Consider the following 14,940-nt stretch of genomic DNA (forward strand, 5'->3'; position numbering starts at 1 on the left):
GGAATATAATTTAGCCTTCACAAAGAGGGAAATTCTGCCATCTTTGGCAACATGGATGAAACTGGAGGACACTAAGTGAAATAAATCAAGAACACTAAGACAAATTCTGTACTGCATGATTCACTTACAAATGGAATCTAAAAAAGTCAAACTCATGCAAACGGAATGGAAATTGTAGTTGCCAAGAGCTGTGAAATGAGGCAAATGGGAAGTGTTGGTCAAAGAATCAAACTCTAAACTGTAAAATGAATTAATGTACAGCATGATGACTATAGTTAATAAAAATGTACTGTGCACTTGAATTTTGCTAAGAAAGTAGATGTCAAGTATTCTTACCATGCACACACACAGAGTAACTGTGACACATTAATTAGATTTATGCTGTCAATCATTCCATAATGTGTACATATATTAAGAGGTTTTTCTGTACACCCTAACCACATGTACTCTGTATTTGTCAATTCTACTTCAATTAAACTGGGAAAAACTAACCTAAAAGTCAGAGCTATAGCAACCTTGGCCAAGAGGCTGTGCTCGAAGAACTGATTGTGTTGTACCTACCTTTGACATCTTTAGTCTCTTGGGCACCAGCTCCACAGAAGAGAGGACTGTAGGTGGATCTGTTCAGCAACACTGTCCTAAAGAAAGTAAATGGCAGAAGGAAGTTACATGCTTATGGGTTTAAAATCACAAAGCCTATAACGTAGAGGGATTTTCACCCACCTTCTCCTTTGGTTTCTTGAGTTTTTGCTGCTTCTCCTCTCTTTCCTCGCTCCCAATCACAACCCCACACTTCCATTAAATCAACCCAAGTTGGAGCATCTCATTGCCTTTAAGGGATTTGTTTGTTCTCTGGTTTGTCATGGAACAGTAAAAATTTCAACTTCTGTGCATGAAAAGCCCAAACATTAAGTTCATAATTATTTCAACAGGATTTATGAGTGTTTCTCTAGGGAACTGCTTTCAAAACAAGCTAAGTGCTGTGCATGCAATAGGAGCGATTACAGTAATTATGCTGGTTTCCAAATAAAACTTAAAAGTTAATGGCAGTGGATAACTTGGTGACTCACAGATGCAGTGTCTGTCCCTTCAAAGACATCTGTTTCCCTAAATCCGGATATGACATTCTTTTTAAGCAAGGAAGAGTGTTTGGGAATCACAAATTATTTTGTATGGAATGGACAAAGGTATCAGTTCATAATTATGCAGTATGTCATGGCAATTACTCAGTAAGTGTGGAGACTACGTTATTAGATGCAGACAAATTTGGGATTGTGATAGCATCCTATTTGATTGACTCTGTTATTATTATGATATTACCCTCCTTAACCCTAAGGCAACACTTTATGCCTTCTGACCATTCCATCTAAAGCACTTTCCTCCCCATTTCCTCTTTACTTTTTAATATTTTATTTCTTATGAGAAGTTTTAAATTCATAGCAAAACAGAGAAAAAGATACAGAGATTCCCCCTATAGTTCCTCCCATACATAAACACATTCCTCATGTTACGATGAAAACATTATAATTACTCCTGAGACTCTAGGAGTAATTATGTTAGGGTTCAGTCTTGGTGTCGACAGTCTGTAGGTCTGGAACAGCATAATAGTACGTGACCTTTGCTGTAGTAGAATCGATCTTCTCTGTCCTAAGAAAACTTCTGTGCTCCAGCTCTTTGTCCCGCCCTCTTTCCATCAATCCTGGGAATCACCCATATTTTTACTGTTGCTATAGCCTCCTCTTCCCAAATGTCATGTTGTTGGAAGCAGGTTGTACATAATCTTCTCAGAGTGGCTTCTTTCACTGCATCACATCACTAAAATCCTTTTCATGATCTGAAAACTCATTTCTTTTTATCATTGAATAATATCCCATTGTATGTGCCAAAGTTTATCCATGTACCTATTGAAAGACACCTTGGTTCCTTCCAAATTTTGGGAATTATGGATAAAGCTAGCATAAATATCTGCTTATGGGTTTTCAACTCCTTCGGCACAGTACCAAGGACTGTAAACGCTGGCTCCTATGGTAACAGGAAAGTGGTTTGTAGGAAACTCTCAAACTGTCTTCAGTGACCTGTGCTATTTTGCATTCCCAGGAGCAGGAATGAGAGTTCCTGTTGCTGTACTTGGTGGTTAACTGGAGGATCAGTTTGAGAAAGAAACATACAACTAACTGGATTCCATAGTTCTGGGTTTACGGACCCCAGCAGACACACTGGGTGTGAGTGACACCAGCCAATAGGCTTGTCCCCTGACTGGAATGACAGAGGGGCCAAGACGGAAGGGTCCCTTCTGTTCAGAGGAGCTCCAGTCTTCACCTTTGCCTGGACATCATCTCCTGGCACCAGTGGAGACTCTTCAGCCTCCTACAATGGACTCGAAGGAACATTAAAGTGGACCTTGGACCTTGGACTGGATCCGTCTGATCGCCAGCGCACACTAACTCTGCATGTAACTATTGTGAACCTACCTCGTACGTCCTTATTATTTATAAATCCTTATTAAATGTGCTTCTCTGGTGAGTAGAGACTGATACACTTCACATGCTTGCCATCATTTAGCATTGCCAGTGGTCTGTCTGGATTTAGGTCATTCTAACAGGTGTCTAGTGGTATATTATTGTTATTGTTTGAATCTGCATTTCCCTGATGACTTACAATGTGAGACATCTTTTCAGATTCTTATTTACCATCTGTGCACTGTCTTTAATAAGGTGTCTTTAAGGGTCTTTGATTCATTTTTAAATCAGAGTGTTTATTTTGAATGGCTGCATCTTAAGTGTTCTTTGTATATTTTGGGTAACAATCCAGTATCAGATATGTCTTTTGCAAACATTTTTCCCCCTGATTTTGCATTTTATTTTTATTCTTGACATTGTCTGCTCCACTGAAGTTTTTAATTTTAATGAAGTCCAGCTTATCAACTGACAATGCTGAGGACTGCTGGTCAGGTATGTCATAGGACACCTTTGAATTGGCATTTCTCTAATGTTTTTCTAATGATTGCATGCAACTAATATGTTTGGGGCAGGAAGATCACAGAGGTAAACTTATCTATTATACCAAGGGCACAGCCTATTCAGTGGCTTATCATTGTCAATATTAACAGTGGGTTGAGACAGTGAAGGAGTGTGTCAGGTCTTCTCACAGGAAAGCTCCTCTTTTACCTTTCTATATTTATTGGGGAAAAATCGCTCTGCACAGCTCACACTTAAGTAGTGTGAGTTCTGTTCCATCTCTTTGGTCATGAAACAACTATATAAATTCTCTGAAATTCTTTCTGTGTGGGAAATTTGTCCCCCACTAATATAGTTATTCATTATCCATTTATGCCAGTATTAATTCATGAAAATTTTTACATGTTAGATTATGATCCTTTTCTTTTTCTCTCTTTTCCTTCCACTCTCCTTTCCTCCCTCTCTTCCTCCCTTCTTTCCTTCCGCCTTCTTTCTCTCTCCTGTCTCTCTCTCTCTCTTTCTCTCTTTTCTATGAAAAAATTTACACTTTTGAGTTATTTTGCTTGTTCCCATCGTTGTGGTTTAGTTGGTACACTGATACTCGTAAGTTGTTTATTATGCTTAGCTGTACTGCTAGTGTGGGGAACCCTTAGGAAATGACTGCTTCTCAGAGATGACTTCCAAGAGTAGCTAGCTTTTGGATACTGAATTTGTTCCAAGATCCTACCTCTTCGATTTATTTGCTGCCTACTTGGCCCAATCCCTGGTTCTTTGGCACTGGCTTATAGTGTTATTTATGACCATCAGGCAATCTCAGTCTTGGCATACGATGAGGAAGAGCTGTTTAGAACAATTATGCATCATGGCTAATGTAGTATAATCAGAAATAACAATAGCATCAAACATACTCTAAACAATGACAAAGTGCAGTAACTTTTAATTTGTCACCTTTTATCTTAGAAACAAGATTTGTAGTTTAGTTATGTAACAAAATCTAAAACAAACCAGAGAACTGCATCCAGTAAATATCCCTTCAATGTGGCAATTTTACTCTCAAGGCAGAAAACTTAAAAGGGGCTGGGGGCAAACAGAAATAGAAGAAGAGAAAGGGATTAGAGCCGGGGGTATAGCTCAGCAGCACAGCGTCTGCCTGGCAAGTGCAAGGTTGTGAGCTCAATTGCTGGCACACACACACAAAAAGAGAGAAATACAAAGAAAGAAGGAAAGAAAGAAAGAAAGAAAGATTAGAAGCAAGGCTGGTGGACAAAAGAAGATTACACAACCTTTAGGAACTAGTGGAGAGGAGGGAAAGAAAGAAGGAAGAAACAGAAGAACAGAACCAAAACAACAACAACAACAAAGCTAGAAACAATAGTCACATACCTAAAAACAAGAATAAGAAAAAGAAACAATTTAAAAACTAAAATAAAAAGATTCTAAAAGGCAAAGCAAAGAAAAACAGAATGGAGTGTTCAGTTAGGGCATGTCTCTGCTCTCACTGATAAGCTAGGGGGGGGCGGACAGTGCTGCTCTGTGCTGACTGATCCCAGCAAGCCAGCAGTAGAATTATGGTGGCCGTAGATAATCCCAGCAAACCTAGAGCTTTAGTCCCATTGAAGTTCAGGCTGTGACTGATTTCTGGCTTTGAGGCTGAGGCCCAAGTCGTTCAGTCTGCAGCACTCACAGTGCTTCCTGTCAGCATGAATGTAGTTCCCTGCTGGTCTGAACTCAGTTCTCCAGCCTCCTACTGGCTCGAACTGGGTACTTCCCCCTGACACTGGGAGCCACCAGATGGAGTCAGCTCACAGGTTCTCTGGGTTCTGAGTTCAGCTGGCCCCTTTCCAAGCAAGATGCGACTGGCCAACCTCTCTCTCCTGGGGATGTCTGAACCTGAAAAACTCACTAGCCACTGCACTCCGCAGCATCCACTGGTCCATTCCACCAGTGAGTTTCTCCGCAGAGGCTTCTGGGGCCACCAGCAGTCACTATGCACCTGGAGACTCGAGCTACTCCTCACGTGCCATGAGCCAGGGCTCAGGGAGAAGTGCTGCTGCCACCTCCATTTTCTGCATTATGGTCCCTCTCTTTACTCTCCCCAAGGGCTCCAATTCTTGCTTCCAATCCTCACTGGGTCCCAGTGAGGATTCCATTTGCTTTTTCCTCCTCACGTTGCTATATTCCAGCATCTGCATTCCAAAAATTGGAGAGGCTGTTTCTCTGCTGTTCGCCATTCCCTATTGTGTTACTGTTTTGTCTTTGGGCACTTTTACATTTTCTGGCAGTATAAAGTACTCCATAGTTATCATTTATATCTCTGTCCTAGTCTGAGGGTTAGTCATTTCTCTAAGGAACATTATTCCTTTCAAAGAAGAAAAGACTCAGAAACCGAAATCGGGGACCCGGTGTGCTTTGTTACAGCATATTGCTCCTAAGTCCTTCACCTAGTGGTCTACACTGACACAGGCTTAGAAAAATGATGCTCCTCCAACGCTTTTCACAAGGAAGTGTACATATGTGTGTGCGCACTCATTTGTGTATAAATATTAGTAAGAGGCTCGTTATTTATAGTGTTGATAATATGCTCTTATATACAGTGTTGATAATATGCTCTTTTGCATATTATGCAAAACCTGAGTCATCCTGAGGCATCTATTTCCGCTCAATTACAGCATGGGTCGTTTTAGCCTCTTCCCCTTACCTCTTTCCTACCATTCTAATAGCCAGAAACCTGCTTCCCACCATTTATCACCCATTTGGTTAGCTGGCCAATTCCAGTATACTGTATGTGCTTACAGCGGTTCCAGGATCATTACGCAAATTATGAATGAAAACAACTTTATCCCCTACTGCACAGTGCTTACATACAATTCTTCGACCCTTTTGGTCTTGCAAACTCTACTCACTTCCAAACTTACTCAACTTTTAGTCTCCCACTGTCTTCAGTGAAGCTGTTTCATGCATTGATAAGATGTAGATTCATTTGCACAATCTCTATTCTATCTTGGCTCTTCCAATCTCTTAAATATAATTTTTTACACTGGGGATTGAACACAGGGCCACTGCACTGATCTTCATCCTAGTACTTGTCATTTTTTAATTTCAGATCAGGCCTTGGAAAGTTGCTAAGTTGCCCAGGCTGGGCTCAAATTTGCAGTCCTCCTGCCTCAGCCTCTCAGAGTGCTGGGACTGACAATGTATACCACTATACTCAGCCAATTTTTTAAAATTTGCATATACTTCGTATAAAATTGGCATTAACTCTTTGTCAAATGTAGTGCTGTGGGTTTTGACAAATACTTAATGTCTTACATTCACCATTACAGTATCATGCATCACTACACTTCCCCTGATCCACTCTCCTACATCATCTGGCAACCACTATTTATTATCTTAGTTTTATTTTTCCAAAAGTTATACATTCAAGATCATACAATATGTGACTTTGTTCAGACTGGTTTCTTTAATTGAGTAATATGGACTCATTCATGTCTTTTGTGACTTGATACCTCATTTCTTTCTCATTAAATAATATTCCATTGAATGGACATACCACAGTTTATTTTTCCATCTTGGTTCTTTCCAATTTTTAACAGTTATGGATAAAACTGCCATAAACATCCATGTGCAGGTTTTTGTGTAAAAATAAATTTTTAAAACAATTAGGTAAATGACTAGAGCATGATTTCTTTTTTATCTACTAAGACTATGTTTAGTTTTGTGAGAAACAACCATCCCTCTTTGTTTTTAACAAATCTTTCTGTGTTTCTGTTTTCTGGTAATTGTTTCATTCATCAGACTATAATCTTCTTGAAGGTGAGGACTGTGTATGTTTTGATCACTGATGTAGCCACAGCATCTAGTTTAAGAGCTTCTACATAATAGGTCCTTAATATTTGATGAATGAATGAATGAACAGGATTAAAGATTTAAAAATGTATTCTTAAGGGGCTGGAGGCATAGCTCAGTGATAGAACCCTTGCCTAGGCATGAGGTCCTGAGTTCAACTTCCAGTGCATAAAAATAAAAGTTTATATCTATATTTACATTTATATTGAGTCTTATACCTGCCTTAGGAATTTCAAAGTGGAATGCTTCTCTTATTTTAACACTGGCAGATAATTGGGATTGACAATGATGCTCCATAATAGCATAAATTCCATACCACACTAATCTCCCTTCCCGCAGTGCAAGATCCTTCTTTACATACATCATAAACATTACATATTTGCTAGTATTAAAATGGGTTTAGACAAAATGTGTAAATTTTGTTGTAAATAAGAGGAAAAAAAAGTGCTCCAAAGGATACAATTGCAAGTGTGCTTAGGGGTGTTAAATAGATGACCATATTAATGTTTTTGGTTGGATCATTGAACACAACTGTTTGCATTCTCACTGTTTGAATGTCCACTTTGTATGGTTTGATCCTGTGACTTGAACAACTATCTCTAAGATGATAATGTGTAATCTACTAACTGGTGATTTCTTACTGTTTTTTTTTTTTTTTTTTTTTTTTTGTAGTTCTGTATTACTTGTACCCTCACACTGCTTTGTTTTTTTCTCTTTTTCCTTTTAAATAAAAAAAACAAAAAAATAAAATGGGTTTAAAAAAAATAAAAATAAAATGGGTTTAGAACCAAATGATTAAGATTTCTGCTAAGTTTCTTCTGTCTCATAATAATATAGCTATTCACTCTCTGGAGTACGTAAAAAGGTGAATAGATATTTCTGTAGACTTTAGCATTTTCATGATATAATACACTGCAAATATCCATCATTTCATGTTTCGTTTCAATAATCCTCATTGGGCAATTAATAAATTTTCTTAACTTGATTGTACAGCCACACCTATAAAAGCATTACACCACACAGCAGTATAAAAAGTGTTTCTATAGCCTTACCAAATTTGCATCAGTTTTTCCTTTCAATTTAAGGAGATATTTGTACTTAGGGCTAATATAAGCCAAGAAAGCTTACTAAAACCAGATGCAAATACAGACTATAATCAGTACTTTCAAAATGAGCTTCATCTGCTTTTCACCTTCATAACACTTGCTTTTTCTTGGCCTTTAATAGAACAGGCAGTTCTATTATACATAAGCAGTTGTGCAAAGACTATATTTATACATCTGGGGTTCTCCAAAAGATAACTTTGCAAGCTTGTGTCCCTTTGTGGTTTGCAATGTCATAAGGCGCCTTGGTTTGAATGATTCATGCAATGACTATACTCTGAGCGGGAAACAAATTCAAAGTCCTACACATTTTCATCAGATGTCATTTGTGTGCATTTTTTCAGGCCTATTAAATATTTTTTTTTCTCCTCTAGTGAATGGCTCTGGTTGGATACTTGCTTTTGGGCATGGTTTTCAGAGAGCACCCCTGAAGATCCATTCCCCTGTCCCCTGACCAACTGTAGCTCAAGGATCACAAAATTAGCAAAGGGATTCCCCAAAGCTAGCATACCCAGGAGCTGGTAAAGCATGCAGACTGGACTGTTGGAATAAACCAGACAAGGTACAGGACTGAAAGTACTTCTGAAACATTTTAGTTTTAAGCACTTTGTTCTGCTGATTTGAAAAAACCTGGGAAGTTAAGTAATATTTATTAGGGAAGTAAGGGGATTGCTTAGAACTTTCCAGAAGTACTACAGTCCCCCCTCACCACAGACACTACAAAATCTCCCTCCCTCGTGCCGATTACTGGTTTCTGTAGTTGCAGTCATCGTGTAAAACTCAAGTTAACATTTTGACTGTGGGTTTGTCCTCAGCCTGGCTATGAGCAAGCACTCGGGTGTCACTGAACGCTGCCTAACTCCAGAGAAGAACAGGGGGGTTTAGCCCCCATTCTTCCTTCTCTGAGGGAACTTTTCAACTCCTGAAAGTAGAAAAACTACATCAGACACAAGGAGAAATCATCGTTAGGACAATTGGCTGGTAAAAGAACACAGAATGCCCAGTTCAGTCACATCTTCATATGGCTCTGCCTTCAGGAGCAGGTAGTTCTGTGTCATTTCAGGAGTAGCAAATAGAACAGAATTGTAATTTCAGCTGGTAACTGACATTTAGCTCTTCTACTGACATTTACACAGGAAAATGGACAGGGTTAACGTCTGTGAAGTCTTCAAGCTCCACAATATCTCCTTCTTCTGATAGCACGCCTGTCTATTGATAGTGACACACCAGGTGCAAATGACAGAAGAATCTTACCGTGTACACCCAGGCTTATACTGTCCTGCTGTCCAAGAAGCAAGTCGGCTGCAGACGGACTCGTCCAATTGCTTTTCGTGGTAGCTGCCTGAGTATGTTGTCACAGAAGAATCAGACCATCGTGTTTCATTCTGCCAAGATGCCCGGGCCTTGTGTCTGATCAGATCAAATTCTTGAGAGGTAACAGGGTTAAAGGGCAGGAGAATTTGTGGAGTCAAGAACAGGAATTGTGACATAGCGATGGAGGTGCGCTCTGAAGTACAAATTTTCAAGCCCTCTGCGTAATGAAGAATTCATTTCCTCCTAGTAGCAGGAAGCCATCCACAGGGCTCACCAAGCTTCGTAACTGACAGTTCAGAGTGCAGAAGCTTAACTCTGGCAGGTACCGTTGCCAAGCAACAGATCACAAAGTTCCATGAATGCGACCCTGCCCCCTCCACACACAAATTTTCAACAAGCACTTTTGTAAGTGAAATAACTTCTGGCCCGTGCTTTACAAAATATACTGCTTTGCAATTATGGTGAGAAATTGTCTACTATTCTGTCATAAAGACATGAGAGAGACTCCGGTGATGATGCTTTTAAGAAGTGGAAACGAGAGGTAGAAGGACAAGGCCAAGTGTCCATTTCCCCTAAAGACCCGGCCCCCCAGTGTCTGGGAAAAACCAGAGAGTGCTTGTGACATCAACAATAGCAGGCAACTCAACAGCTTCTCATGTCACAGAGCAATGGTGCTCCTGCTGGCTGACACTAGGGCCACCCTGGGAACCATGAAAATAAGTAGAAGCCCAGGACCCAATGCATAGATTTCAATTTAATTGACCAGAGGAGGGCCCAGACGTGGGTATTTTCTCGAAACTAAGGCCTAGAAGATTCTAAAGAGCAACCAGGGCTAAGAATTGAGGTCGTGGATATGCCACAGTGAATCTTTCTTTGATTTGATAGTTTTCTATGTTCTATTCATGAGATTCCCCCCCCCACACACACAATAATTCCTCTAGCTCTGCTAATGTGTTTGTTCTCTCACTTCTCCAGATTAACAAACAGTTCATTGGCAAATCAAAATTTAAAAGCTTCTTGGGCAATCATCCTTTCTCCTACCTCTTACCTCTTAGAGGAGTAGCCCTCTACCCTTAGTGGTCAGTCACGTAACCCGGGCAACCCTTTCGTGAGCACAGGTATGCGGACCTCACCCAGAGGAATTGGCTGGCACTTCTGTGGGTGGGAGCAACATCAGTGTTGGGCACAGATGGCTGGCTCAGCACAGTGGAGTGCATGGGATGTAAGGCTCGTGCCTATCAGAGCTGTGTGTGTGGAGCAAAGTCCAGGAATCTGCATTTTCATATTACTATCGATTCTGATGCAGTCAACCTTTGAATACAGAAGATGCCACTCTAGCAGTTGGATTTTAGGGTTTGCTGTTTCATTTTCAGTGCTAGAGATGGAAGCCAAGGCCTCCTGGATGCTAATTGATCGCTCAGCCACTGAACTACATCCCCAGCCGTCCTGAGCCTTTTAGAGTGAGGCTGATGCATTGCTGAAAATGATATTATTTACAAGTATTTCTTATATACTATCCTAGTTCATATTTCTTAAAATGGTGATATTTGGAGCATAAGCACTGTTGGCCTAGGGAAAAGATTAGATGGATGTCTGGAGTCTAATTGCCCTTTCTCATGGAGTTGAAGGGTCTTAGAAAGTTTAAATGAGGTAAAAAGAAGAAAGAGATAAAATGTGAGGAAGAAGAGAACTAGACATAGGCATAACTGTACTCTCAGTACTTCGGGAGGCTGAGGCAGGAGGACTGCAAAGTTAGCGCAGCCTGGGCATCAAACCAACTCAGAGAGACTCCGTCTCAAAAATGAAATAATAAATAAGGGCTGCTGGATGTAGCTCGGTGAATCAGTGGAGTCAGTCCCCAGTCCTGAAAAAAAGTGAAGGCAAAGAAAGAAAACTGGGCGGCCCAGCTCTTTTCAACCTCTCCAGTGTCAGGGGGCAGCTGCCTATGAACTTGTACCTCTATCTATTAAAGCAAAAATGGTAAATCTCCTTAAAACTCTGCTAGCAATTGCTACTATTTTGAGACAAAAAATAAATAGAACAAATTGTGAAAAGTTATTTGCAGAAAACATTTTTAAGTTTTCTTCTCGAATCATGTTCATAAAATGCAGTTCATAAAATGCAGACTGAAATAAGGTTTTTAAAAGATAAATGACAGTACAGGTGTGTCTTTCCCGTCTTCTATGTTTTGAAGGAAACATTACTTTTGTCTCCTCAAATCAAGTATGATCTCATTTAAACAACTATAACCTCAAGAATCAAAAGTAGTGACAATTTCTGTGAAAATGTTCCCTTTGATTTCAGATCTAATTGTGGATTTGTTCTTCAGTCTACTAGACGTGGAACTAATCTGTTACAGTCCATTGGACTTGCTGGGATACAGCTCAAGGCAGAGGGCACACCCAGCATGAGTGAGGCCTTGGATTTGACCTCAGCACTGGAACTAACGAAGGCACAAATGGACGGGCTGCTTGATTTGGCATCACAAGTGTGTAATGTCTAGGAATTCCGGAGGCCTCGAGCGCATTCTTCCTTCTCCCATTCCTTGCGTACCTCACTCTCATGGACACTGCTGTTCACACTGATCTATGGCTGGAGAGTTTACACTAAACACTTCCTTTCTGTAACTGGGTTCTAGTGGATTGTGCTTTTCAGGGCCTGGATGTGACCAAAATCTAATTAAGAGTCCTGTGACGACTCTGGATTGTGAGTGCAAATTAGTGAAAACACAGGCTAAGTGACCTCATACCAGATATCACCAGCAGGGGGTGCGCAAACCATCAGCTGCTAGGGAGCCTTCAGTGGCTGAACTGGCTGGTCTAAACGCAGCTGATGATTGTAATGAGTATTAATGAAAAGGGTTTCATGGTTCAGGAGGTGTAGAACAAATTGGGATAAACCTTCACACACACACACCCATTTAGTTTCCCAGAGCTTTCTTGCCAAAGGGTCTAGGACTGTGCAGCATCTTCTAAACTTGACCACAAAAACACCTTTCCTGGTGGAGGGCTCTGCAGACTGCAGTGATAAGGAACAGCCAGCCGCAGCAGAGGCCGGCTCCATAGATAGACAGGGCTTGGCCTGCAGTCTCTGAAATTTACTCTCTCCAGTCTAGAGCACCGACAGCTGAGAATAAGCTGTATTTTTTTTTTGAGCGAGAGAGAGAGAGATAGCATCAAGTACACATATATATACTTGACATGTGCACACCCTTGCAGCTGCGATCCATATTCAGCATTCTAGAAGGCTCTTCTTTGACCTTTTCCAATAAAATCACACGTGTGTGCATGCGCGCACACACACACACACACTCACAGCCTGACTCCACCACCAACACCACACAATACTTGTGACCACTATTTTAGCTGCTAGTTCCTAGGGCTACTATGTCATAGCATGAGTATGTCAGGCTGCATGCTGTGAAGACAGAAATTTACTGATGTCTTTGGAAGATGAAACCAGGTAAGTTAAAGACCAGGGAAGACTAAAGTACTTTGGAAAAAGAGAGAGGTTCCATCTCAGCCTGACTGTGTCTCTCCTTCCTGAAAGATGCCAGATTCTAGTACTTGGATGGGTGTAGCCAACACCTAAATTAGTATACACAGGGAATGTTAATAAATAATTGAGTTTTTCAGTAATGATGATAATAATTCCATGTTCTTGATTTTGGAGTAATTTCTCCAAGCTATTAACTATGATTTGGAAATTTCTTATAATTTATCGAAGAGTGTTAGCTGGCCACAGGAAACAAGAAACTGCAGTAAGAATAGATGGAAATAAACGAAGGGTAAAGAACACTGAACAGGAAAAGGAAATTGGTAAAACCAGGGAGAAGCCTAAAAGGAAAATTTTTCTTGGCTTTCCTGAAGTTTATTTTTGGATTTGTTTACTATTTGGAAACCAAAACTGATTATGAATAGTGCGTCTATTGTGGTTCTACTTTTGGTTAATAAAAAGTGTGTGAGTGTGCGTAGCTATAATTAGGAAGCAAGTCCTGGAAGGCTAGATATAAAATGCTAATACTTATTATAGCCTAGTGGAAACATAAATATGATTTTTATATTTCATACTCTTTTTCTGAGATTTTTTTTACAATGAAAACATGGAACATATAATCAGAGCCAAGATGCTGTTTTACCAAAACTAGAGCAAATTGAATGCATCCGAATATAATCAGCCAGTCAAATCTTGTCAAGACTGTCCTTAGGGTATGTGTTTACTGTTCCATAGTACAGGCCTTAAGGAAAAAGAAAACGAAGCAAAGAGATTGGAACCAGCTGAATCAAATATGATACTTCTTCACTTTTCTCTTCTTCTAGGGTCCTGTAATCAAAGGTAGGAGAAAATAAGGTACATAGCTCCGTGTGTGTGTGTGTGTGTGTGTGTGTGTGTATGTGTGTGTGTGTGTGTGTGTGTGTAATAGGACAGAGGAAAATGGGACAGACGATGGAAAAGATATGAGTGTCCACTAGGGAAAGGATCTGGCTGTACATGTGGACCTCAGAGTGAGGAATCGTGAGTGGCTGTCCCTTTGAGGGAAACTGTCTTTTCCTAGACACCCACAGTGAAGCACTCCACAAAGTGTATGCTGTATTCACAGACAAAAATGCACTTTGTAGCTGAAACAATGAACCATAATAATGGTCACGGCACCATGAGTTTTGCAGTAGACCCTCTGGAATAAACAGAATGTAGTAACGGTTAATTTCTTTACTTTACTCCGGGACAAGTCGGGGCAGTAGATTCACAAGTGGATTTGGCCCATCTTTCCTGTGCTATAAACTTAAACCATCGCTATTAATTCTTGGATCATAATTGCCATTTTACAGCCAGGTGTGGTGGCACACACCTGTAATCCCAGCACTTGGGAAGGAGGCTGAGGCAAGAGGACTGCCATGAGTTTGAGGCCAGCCTGAACTACATAAGCAAGTCCAAGGCCATCTTCCACTATACAGTGAGACCTTGCCTCAAAAACAAACAAGCAAACAAACCATCTAACACACAACATTGATTATTACAATAATCAAATGTTATCCAGAAAGGCTTTTTTAAAAAATCTTTTTTGAGACAGGGTCTCACTAGGCCATTCAGGCTGGCCTTGGGTCCAGGCTGGCCTTGAACTTGCCTCAGCTTCCTTCCCAAGTGCTGGGATAACAGGAGTATACCACCACACCCGGCATCAGGAGGGTATCTTAAAAGGTATTTCTTGATAGGATTATTTCCAAAAGATGAGAAGTATAAAACAAAAAGCGGCCTTTATTCTGAGAACATGGAGACAGATGACCGGCACCCCCCACCGCTGGCATCTGGCCGGTGGACACATGGTGTGGGGGCCTGTAAATAGCCTCAGTTTGGGGTGGAACCTAAGACAGGCATTAGGGATGCACAGGTAGCCCATTGGTCCTAGGTTTGGTGCCATATGTAAAATTCTAGGGGCAGGAAGATGGCGTCACAGGTAAATTCCTAGGGGCGGGGGAGATAGGGGCTTCCTGCTTCCGGTTGAGGCTTTCCTGGCTACAGTGTCCTGTCTGGGCCAAAACCCTTTCATTGCTAAATTGTGTTCTTGTTACCCATTGGAGCCAATGGCTACATTGGAGAAAATGACTTTTTTTAATTGCTCGTAGCTAATAACCTTAGAACGTTTCTATAAGTTCCTGGATCTCTTTTATAGGAACCCAATATCCCAGACTTGCAAAATGTAGGTCTTTTAGGATAATCAA

General features: G+C 40.6%; 1 protein-coding gene across 1 annotated transcript in view; it reads right to left on the reverse strand.

Moving 5' to 3' along the window:
- CUNH4orf51 (chromosome unknown C4orf51 homolog) overlaps positions 1 to 9,780 on the reverse strand; it is a 47,963-nt gene extending 38,183 nt beyond the window's left edge. Inside the window, exons 1-2 of the mRNA XM_063260815.1 lie at positions 9,161 to 9,780; positions 562 to 638 (exon numbers count right to left, since the gene is read on the reverse strand). Of these exons, the coding sequence (XP_063116885.1) occupies positions 562 to 638; positions 9,161 to 9,396 (313 nt within the window). The 5' untranslated portion in view covers positions 9,397 to 9,780. The remainder of the gene's footprint in view (positions 1 to 561; positions 639 to 9,160) is intronic.
- Positions 9,781 to 14,940: the final 5,160 nt, after the last annotated feature.

Source organism: Cavia porcellus, unplaced genomic scaffold, assembly GCF_034190915.1.
Source record: "Cavia porcellus strain 051 isolate PalLab524CR breed Dunkin Hartley unplaced genomic scaffold, mCavPor4.1 scaffold_14, whole genome shotgun sequence".
Classification (NCBI taxonomy): domain Eukaryota; kingdom Metazoa; phylum Chordata; class Mammalia; order Rodentia; family Caviidae; genus Cavia; species Cavia porcellus.